Genomic DNA, 10,866 nt, shown 5'->3' with positions numbered 1-10,866 from the left:
ATTTTACTTTTATTACGCAAACCTCTTAATTGGAAAGGAAACAATATTCTTCCCATCTTGCCAAATATCAAATGTGGATAAAACATTTTTCTATCTTTAAAAGTCCCTCCAATGGCCCTTTAATTTATTTAGACTCAACAATCAATACATCATAAAGGTTATTTTGTGGTACAATTGCAAACTAAAGATTGAATTCTCTGTCCAGATACTCCAGAAATGCAAACTCTTGTTCTTCATGACAACCATCTTTAAAACATGAATGAACATTGTATTGTTCTATTTGAAATATATCTTTGTTAACTGCCTTCAACAGTAGTATTCATTGTTATTTTTCATTGGGATCATTTTTATCTTCTTTTCTTGTTTTTTTTTTCTTATGTAGACCTGGAAAAATAGAGGAAAGTAATGGGAAACCATACAAGAGTGACCATGTTTATTCTAGCAGGTTTGACCGATGACCCACAACTGAAAGTTGTATTATTTATCTTCCTTCTTCTCACCTTCTTACTAAGCATCACTGGAAATCTGATCATTATCCTACTCACCCTGGTGGATATTCATCTCAAGACACCCATGTATTTTTTCCTTCAGAATTTTTCCTTCTTGGAAATTTTCTTTACTGCTACATGCATCCCTAAATTTCTTGTTGTGATGGCAACTGGGGACAAAACCATTTCCTATAACAACTGTATTATTCAGCTGTTTTTTGTCTTCCTTCTTGGAGCATCTGAATTTTACTTGCTGGCAGCAATGTCCTATGACCGCTATGTTGCCATCTGTAAGCCCCTGCATTACACAGCCATCATGAACAGTAAAATCTGCATTCAGCTTGTCCTCAGTTGTTGGATCGCTGGGTTCTTTACCATCTTTGTACCTCTCCTCCTAGTTCTAAAGCTTGACTTTTGTGCTTGCAACATTGTTGATCATTTCTTGTGTGACCCAACTGCCCTCCTGCAGATCTCCTGCTCAGACATACATCCCACTGAGACCATGGGATTCATCTCAGCTGTGGTGACACTTGTGGTCACGTTAGCATTGGTGATAATATCATATACCTATATTGTATTAACAATTCTAAAACTCCCCTCAAGTAATCAGAGGAAAAAAGCTTTCTCAACCTGTTCATCTCATATGATTGTGATATCCCTTTCTTATGGCAGCTGCATCTTCATGTATGCTAAACCTTCAGTCAAACAAAGAGTATCTTTTTCCAAGGGAATTGCAGTGCTCAGTACCTCTGTTGCACCACTCTTGAACCCTTTCATCTACAGTTTACGGAACCAACAAGTGAAAAATGCCTTTATGAATATGATACATAGGATTGTTTCTTTCTCAAACAAGTGAATATGCTATTGCTCTATGTGTAAAGGAAATGAACAAAGGAGTCTCTGTTAATAACAGTTTGTTTTTAGCTTCTTCCCTTTCTCTCTCTCATTTGGTATTGATCTTTATCTCTTTTTACACTTTATTTTCACAAAAATCTTTGTTCCAAAGAAGCTAATTTTATTTATATTCTTAAATAGAAACTTTTTCCTCATCTAATTTCCTTTTCCTGTGATTATATGAAAGAAGTTAATGTAGCTTTTTCAGTCTTTTTTGTCTTTGAATTGTAGGTAATCAAGAATGTAAAATATTTTTCATTTAAATTATATCTAATGTAGCATGGAATATAAATATTTTTACCATCTTTTATTTGTACTTAGTTACTACCTACCCTTAAGACTAATATTCTTTTATATTTTTATAATACTTTCAATTTATTGATGTACACTCTATTCAATGAAATGAAAGAAAATTGTAACAGATTAGCTATTAGTGTTTATGTTCAAATTAGAAAATATTTATTTAAAAAATGACTGTTGGAGTTGCTGTCATGGCTCAATGGTTAACGAATCCGACTAGAAACCATGAGGTTTCTGGTTTGGTACCTGGCCTCACTCAGTGGGTTAAGGATCCGGCGTTGCTGTGAGCTCTGTGGTGTAGGTCGCAGATGTGGCTTGGATCCCACGTTGCTGTGGCTGTGGCGTAGGCCGGTGGCTATAGCTCCGATTAGACCCCTAGCCTGGGAACCTCCATATGCCGCAGGAACGGCCCAAGAAATGGCAAAAAGACAAAAAAAAAAATTAAAAAAAAAGAATATAAAATGTGGGTGCAGCCCCAGAAAAAACAAAAAACAAACAAACAAAAAAAGACTGTTATGTTTCCATATAAACCAGTTGTTTGGTCTCTATTTGAGAATCTTTAACATTTATAAGTATTTAAAATTATTAACTTTTACAAGTGTTTAATTATAAATGGAAAATGCATTATTTTACTGTCTTATTTTTAAAATTAATAATGAAATACAATAGTTATTAAGTTTGAGGAATATTTATACCCAATAAACACTGTCTTCAACTACTTGGGATACTTCTGACGCTAGTTGGAGAGTGAATGTAAATGTTGAATTAAGGAGGACAATATTAATAAAATGTATTTATTCTTTCTGAGTTTCATAGACATGGGCATAAAGATATATTCCTATATCCCCTACCAAGGAAACCAAAATAGTAGAATTACCTAAAATTTCCTTTAAGGAATTTTGAAATGCAGATAATAATCTGGTTTTGGGACATCAAAACAATTTCTGTGTTTGACCAGAATTTCAAGAGCACAGAATGTGAAAAAAAGATATGTACATAGTGAGACCACCTTACACAAGTAAAACCTATGGTGCTCTCAATATTCTTTTTAGTTTTGATTCTGTTACATGTGAATCAGGATGAGTTTGCTTTAAAAAAAAAATACTGTCTATGCCAAATCACTAATCTGTGGAGCTATCCTGAAATGCTTTACTTATATATTTTAAAATATCTGTTATCTACTGCTTACCCAACATAGAATTTGTGTGTGTGTGTGTGTGTGTGTGTGTGTGTGTGTGTGTTTAGGGCTGCACTCCTGGCTTATGGAGGTTCCCAGGCTAGGGGTCCAATCAAAGCTACAGCCACAGGCCTACACCACAGCCACAGCAACGCAGATCCGAGCCACATCTGCGACCCACACCACAGCTCACGGCAACGCCGGATCTTTAACCCACTGAGCAAGGCCAGGGATTGAACCCGCAACCTCATGGTTCCTAGTCAGATTCATTTCCGCTGCGCCATCATGGGAACTCCAGATGTTCTACCACTCTGAATAAGGGTCTAGCACTTCTAAATTAAAATGTCCCCATTCCCTCCCACTCTTCCCACTCCTAAGCCAATTAATGTTACATCATCTGTCTTCTCTGCCACCTTGGTTAGTCTATGATATATCTCTTCATATGATATCTAATAGAAGTGCAACCATTGGCCTCTGAATTTGAATTCCCAGGTAGTGTCGTAGTGCTGTTTCTAAAAATTATTTCTCAAACAAGTGACACATCTTAATACAGGTACAACCTATTTCTTAAGCGATCTTCCACCTGAAATGTTGAAATACACTTTACCCTGAAATGCTTTCAGCCTCTCTACTCTAGCGGGGGAAGCTGAACAACAAACATAATATTATCATAAGATATCCATTTTGTTGACTACTCACTAAATTACAGGTACTGGTATCTGTTTTAAATATAATTCTGGAAACAATGATGTGATATTATAATTGTTATTAGCATTATGCATAAGAGCAAAATGGAGTACAGTAATGAGAAGATCATTTTGAAAGACACAGAACTAGACAGTAGAATGGTGAAAATGTAAACTCAGGAATCCTGAGTTTCCAGTACACCAGTTGAGGAGTAATAATTAATGTGATAATCAATAAAAAAATCACAAGTAGAAATGATTAAAAGTAATGATTAGTAAAAGAGGAAAACAATATATGAAGATGGATCGAGAAAAATGGATTAATTAATAAAATTAAAATTATCCCTAACAGAAGCTAAATTGGGACTTGGAGTTGAATAACAATGTAAAAGTAATATGAATAACAATATGGACAAATACAGGACTCAAAAGTTTTCATCAATTTTAACTTCCAGTATAATTGTGTTATAAATATATATATAAATATATTTAAAAATCTGGTAAATATAGCCAATATTTAAATGGCAAAATAAATCTTCAAGTGTAGACAATACAGAATTGAAAAAGAGTTAAAAATAATGAAGATGTTTAAAAATAATAAAGATCATAAGAAATTATAGAAGACCATTTCCTCATGAAGAATTGCCCAGCAAAATAATTTCAACAAACACCTAATTTTGCTTTGAAAATCACTTGTTTAATCAGAATACTCCTGTAGTTTGACAACAATGTGTTGAAAGAATTATAAATTATGTCATGCATAACCCCTTACATATTATAAGGAAGATAAAATTAAAGAAAGTATTTTTTGTCTTTTATTTATCTTTCCTATATTTATATTTCTTCCCATATATAACATAGATTTTGTAAAGCATCAACTCATTACTTGGACTAAATATAAATTGATTAAATAAGTGGGTATATTGGTACATTTAGCAAAAAGAAGAATAATAATTTTAAAATAATAAATGAGGTTTTTCTTCAGGGTAAAAAAATGAATGCTTCAGTGATTATAAATTAAATTCAGAATTGGGTGGGGAAATGAAATAATGGAATTATAACATTTGTAAATATAACCTGGACCTGGACTTAAACATCTGCTTTTGAGGGAAAGATTGGAATAGCCAAGTAAAAGTTAGTTGATACTAATATTTATAATTTATTTCAATTATTTTTTCTTCAATATAATTAGAAAGTGTAATTCAAAAAACATATGCTTTTACTCCTTAAAATATTCATATGGTAGGAGTCAAACTGAAAACAATAAGACAAATTCTGCCAAATAGGAACTATTCAAGCTATCAAAGAGGAGAGAAATTTTAGGATATCCAGATCTGTAAACCAGTTTATTACAGGACGTTAAATATCACATGATATTTATGCAGAAAAAAATACATGCTCATGAACAGGATTCTGAAAAAGTGTTTTTCTTTAGTTGTCAGTAAAAAAAAAAAAATGCACTTTATTACCTTAAACTAATCATTTTCATTGTGTAGTTTTGGTAAGATTCATAAAAGGGAAATAAGAACCAGTTATTGGAGACAGAGTTCATTCAACTTAGCCTGACAGATGAACCTTTCGGCAAATTGCTTTTTTTCCTATTTATGTTTTGCAAGAAAAAGGTTGAGAATGATGGAGAATTTTTTGTTTATCCAGCCAAATCCCTTCCTCAAAATTTTAATGTATTTTTTCCTCTAAAATTTCTCCTTCTTAAGAATCTCATTCACACTGATGTATATTCCGAAATCCCTGATAACCACTGTGACCACAGACTAAACAATTCCCTAAGGTATTCATAGTCCATTTTTTCCCATCGCTTTGTTTTCTCCCTAAACATAGTTGATAAATCCTAAGCATCAAGCAAGGAAAACAGAGACCCACAAGTGCAAAGCAGCACCCGCTGATAAAGAATCTCAAGAAATCGGGAGTTCCTGTCGTGGCGCAGTGGTTAACGAATCTGACTAGGAACCATGAGGTTGCGGGTTCGGTCCCTGCCCTTGCTCAGTGGGTTAACGATCTGGCGTTGCCGTGAGCTGTGGTGTAGGTTGCAGACGCGGCTCGGATCCTGCGTTGCTGTGGCTCTGGCGTAGGTTGGTGGCTACAGCTCCGATTCGACCCCTAGCCTGGGAACCTCCATATGCCGCAGGAACGGCCCAAGAAATGGCAAAAAGACAAAAAAAAAAAAAGAATCTCAAGAAATCCCTGATGTTTCCTAATGTCCGAAGACAAAATTTGATATTTATGATTTGCCAAGGTGGAAGAGCCTGCGTCAATACCTAGACTTTTAGGTCACAACACTGAAATCATAGACTCCAAGCAGAAGTACAATGAATCCATCATTTCTCCCATAGCATGAAACACGTATTTGAATAACCTCATTCCATTTTAGTTAAGCTTTTCTTCCTTAACCTGTGTGCTACAATGAATTTAATTATATCTGTGCAATTAATTATCACCCTGTGCCTTTAACACTTGCATACAGTTTTGAATATCCAGTAAAAAAAAATATAATCATACTAGAGGGAGATACAAAGCCCAAAATCCACAAAAATCACAGAAATAGAAAGAGACCGAAGAATAGACACATGTATTTACCTTAGAGTTTGTAAATAATTAGAATAATTTCAATTAAAGAGCTAAATTATTGACAATTTTAAAAATTGATATTGAGTTCATGGAATACTTAGCCAATAATTGGAAGCAGAAAATGAATCATGAAGGAGACACAGGGAATATAGTAAAGAAATCAAATAAATATAAAATATCAGTCAAAGGAAACAGGTTTTTCTAACACAGATTTCTAGTGTGTGACGAATACAAATACCACAATGGTTTAAACAAAAAATAATTTATGTTTCTATCATTTAAATGTTCAGGCTGGTACATCCACAAAATCATTGTGTTCTCCTTGTTGACTTGGTCTACAGTGGTACCAGGAATCTGGATTAGTTCTATCTTGTTTACTAGCACTTCCTACTGTAATTGATCATACTCATGGCTCCAAATGACTTGCCATCATAAGGGAATAAAGTGGAAGAAGAAAAAAACTTCCTTTATTAGATGAGGATCCCTAGAAATTGCAGTGGGTATTTTCCTTTACATCCTTTGGACATAATGTAGCCACATGTCTACAACAAGTTACAGGAATGCTAGCTATATACATAGATAAATATTCTATTAAGATAGAAGTTGTGGAGACTATTTAGTTATCATGAGCTATGAGTTTAAGATCCAATAATAATTTTAAAAAATCCCAAAAGCTATTTTGAGAGAAGGCAACTTTCAGGAAAGAAACTGAGGTCACATAGGGCATAGACTACTAATGTTGCATTTAACCTGAGGTATGACGTTTCCTTAACAGGCTAAATTCTTCATCTTATAGTGTCATTTTTTATTGCCAACTAAAATCATACTTTGTTTTTTGTGTGTGTGCTTTCAAATGACCTATGTATTTGGGATTTCAAAACATAAAGTGTGTGGGAGGCAGAGATATTATAGAAATCTATACTGAATTCTCCAGAGACAGAGTTAAAGTAGTTTTTATAACACATGTTTTATTTTTTAAAAAACACGTTGTTCCTGAGAAGAACCCTGGTATAACTTGTAAATTTTTGATACTTTGGGATTGGTGTTCTTGGATCTCATATCCTCCTGAGAATTCTTCATAATCTTTGGCTATTTTCCTTCAGAGCACAGAAAGCATAAGTACACCATGGGATCAATGAAGACTGGCATTGTGGGTGATAACTTAGAAAGGTATTCGGTACATAAATAAGTAAATTGTAGTAATGGGAAAATGTAATATACTAGTCAAAAAATCTGAGGAAAAAAAGCACTGATCAAACCATGTACAAAGTTGTCATAAATAGATAAGGTAGATTGAGGGGTAGAGTGAGATCCATGCAGAGAGGAATGGAATATTGGTAAGCCCTATTCAGCATGATGATAAAGTAGTTAAATATTGAATTAGAGATGATTTTGTCTGAGTAAATCTCAGTATATATCCTCTGTAAAAGATATTTGACTTTTTGGAGTTCCCGTCGTGGCGCAGAGGTTAACGAATCTGACTAGGAACCATGAGGTTGCGGGTTCGGTCCCTGCCCTTGCTCAGTGGGTTAACGATCCGGCATTGCCGTGAGCTGTGGTGTAGGTTGCAGACGCGGCTCGGATCCCGCGTTGCTGTGGCTCTGGCGTAGGTTGGTGGCTACCGCTCCGATTCAACCCCTAGCCTGGGAACCTCCATATGCCGCGAGAGCGGCCCAAAGAAATAGCAAAAAGACAAAAAAAAAAAAAGATATTTGACTTTTTAAGTGTTTTTGGAAAACTGCTTTGGTATTCAAAAAAGGTAAAAGATTGGTATGTCTAAAGTTTAAAGACCATATTTCCTGTTAGTTACGTTTAATCTATTTTTGTTCTATGTTTACCATTAAAAAAATAACCTCCTTTTATAGCCTTTAAAGTTCTGATTTAGGAAAAATGGTGAAAGAAAATATATGGAGTACAGTGATAATTTGATACTGGAAATGTTTCCTTTTAAAATTTATCAGGTTGGTCACAGTATCTAACAACTAAATATTAGTGCATACATAGGTCTGCCTTCTAATGCGAAATTTGTTCATTTCTTTACAGTTTGTGCTGGGAGTAGTTTGTGTAACTGTTGAATTTAGAAAAGAATTTGACATTATCATTGTGATCTAGTTTTTTAGACATATGAATTCCTACAACTGTTGTCATTGAGCTATTTGAAGAAATGAAAAAAAAATTTTATGATAGATTACTTCATAATTATGTGAATCTAAAGGAAATGTCCAGGAAAAATAATAGTCATTTATTTTAACTGTATTTGTCTGCATTATTAACTACATAATTTTGACAGCAGATCTTATTTCCTTATCTTAGAACTCTCCTGAAATTCTCTGATTTTTGGAAACTATACATCTTTGTCCTTTTTATACCTATTTTTAATTAATATATGACTTTTCAATAATAATGTATGTTGTTACAGAGGCTTGGAAATTATATTATGTGTATCCTCAACATAAAACATTTTCTTATCCAGTGCCCATTGAAAAACTTTAATTATTTTATGTATTTGGTTATGCAGATACCCAGGAAGGAAAATTTCCCTAGAGATGTCATTAATCTTTTTTGTTAAAGAGATACACTGCATCTGGTCCAGAATTATTTGTATAAAAGTTTAACTTTTAAAAAGACAACTTGGAGTTCCCATAGTGGCTCAGTGGTTAATGAATCTGACTAGGAACCGTGAGGTTGCAGGTTTGATCCCTGACCTCGCTCAGTGTGTTAAGGATCCGATGTTGTCCACAAGCTGTGCTGTAGGTCGAAGATGCAGCTCGGATCCCAAGTTGGTGTGGCTGTGGTGTAGGCCGGTGGCTACAGCTCCAATTAGACCCCTAGCCTGGTGGGAACCTTGATATGCCATGAGTGCGGCCCTAGAAAAGACAAAATAAATAAAAAAAAAATAGAAAACAACTTTCCTAATGCCCCAATTTTCTATGTATACAAACCTGAACAACAGGACTGTCTCACTTATTATATGCCTGGTGTCGAGAAGAGTTGTTAATTATATGTTAGTCATATATTTGAATAGTTTTATTATAGGGAAATGTGCTTCCTACATTTTTTTTCAACACTCTTGAAATTGATTATACTGGTTGAAATTTAACAGATACGCAGTCATCACTTAGGTCATGCTTATTTCAAAGTTGTTCATCTCTTCAGTCTGTATCTTAGACCAAGTTTAAATGGTCAGTGTAAAGAATGGAAGCAGATGGAGAGAAATGTCATTGGTCAACGTTTCCTTCTTATCAATTTCTGTTTGCTGATTTTCTTTTGAAGTTACGTATTTTACTTACTAATTTACCAATTTTAATTTAAACATCTTTACTTATTACACATTTAATCTACTTTAAATATTTAAATAAACCATTCTTATTTTCTAGCTTTCCAGAAAGCTTTGTCTTTATCTTTCGCTCCCCTTTATCTCTCACAACCCATACAATTTCCTGAACACGTTTATATATTTCTATCTGTTCTTATATCCTGTATTCTCACTTTCACTTTATTTTACCCAATCTATTCTCAAAGTAAAAATGTGCATAGGAAAACTGCAGTTTCTTCTTATACATACTGAAATTATCATATTGTTCCTGCAGATATTTTTTTGGGATACAAAGTGGGATGAGTGGGGGTGATTAACCAAGACTGTAAAGGATACAAAAACAAAGTAATTTGAGTATGATTAGTTGAATAAATTGTGAAAGTATACTAGCATGGTTTAGTGATGATAGCTAGACCTGTGCGTGTGTGTGTGTGTGTGTTAAATGCATATATTAGCTTATGTACTTATAGCAACAGGTATCATTTTGCTTTCACTATGCAAATTCATTTTTTTTTTTGTCTTTTTGCCATTTCTAGGGCTGCTCCTGCGGCATATGGAGGTTCCCAGGCTAGGGGTTGAATCGGAGCTGCAGCCGCCAGCCTACACCAGAACCACAGCAACGTGGGATCCGAGCCGCGTCTGCAACTCACACCACAGCTCATGGCAACGCCAGATCCCTAACCCACTAAGCAAGGCCAGGGATCGAACCCGCAACCTCATGGTTCCTAGTCGGATTCGTTAACCACTGAGCCACGATGGGAACTCCAATTCAACATGGAATAGCATCCAGTCCCAATGCTTGCACATCATCTAGAGGAAAACAACTATTTTTATTTTTTTTTTAAATTTTTTTTTTTTACAGAATAAAATACATATATTTAAACACAATTACATTCACACAGATTATTATATCATGGATCTTAAGAAAGAGATTAAGTGACTCCCTCTGGAGAAGTGGAATGGAAAATAAGCTGAGACAAATAGGAAATTTATTCTATACTTTATCCCATTTTGCATGGCTTTCATCTTTACTATTTAGTATTATCTATTACATTTCAATTTTTCTTTAAAAATTAGCATTATATAAAAAATTGTGTATATTATGCAACTAAAATTTATAAAGAAGAAAGCCTTATATACCATGAAATATTTTATATAGCATAATAAAAAGAATAACTTAACTGGTAAGAATAACAAAAATAATACACCCTCTGAAAATAAGTAAAATATAAAATGCATAAATTAGTTAAAAAACAGTGTAACTATATAAATATGTCCTCACAATTTGTCACATCTTATTGATGCTTCAATATAGGTAGTACACCATTCTAGGTTATGAGATAAACAAGACATTATAGACCTTGCATTGTACCATGGTTAGAAATGGTTATTAATAATACAATTGTAGAACTGTATTGT

The 10,866-nt window shown here is 34.0% G+C and overlaps 1 protein-coding gene across 1 annotated transcript; it reads left to right on the top strand.

Moving 5' to 3' along the window:
- The first annotated feature begins 391 nt into the window (after positions 1–391).
- LOC125131702 (olfactory receptor 6C74-like) lies at positions 392–1,344 on the top strand. Its single transcript, XM_047788470.1, has one exon. The coding sequence runs from the start codon at positions 406–408 to the stop codon at positions 1,342–1,344; it is 939 nt and encodes a 312-aa protein (XP_047644426.1). The 5' UTR covers positions 392–405.
- The last annotated feature ends 9,522 nt before the right edge of the window (positions 1,345–10,866 follow it).

This window comes from Phacochoerus africanus, chromosome 7 (assembly GCF_016906955.1).
Source record: "Phacochoerus africanus isolate WHEZ1 chromosome 7, ROS_Pafr_v1, whole genome shotgun sequence".
Classification (NCBI taxonomy): Eukaryota; Metazoa; Chordata; class Mammalia; order Artiodactyla; family Suidae; genus Phacochoerus; species Phacochoerus africanus.
The sequence above is the reverse complement of the archived record's forward strand: the minus strand, read 5'-3'. Positions and strand labels throughout refer to the sequence as shown.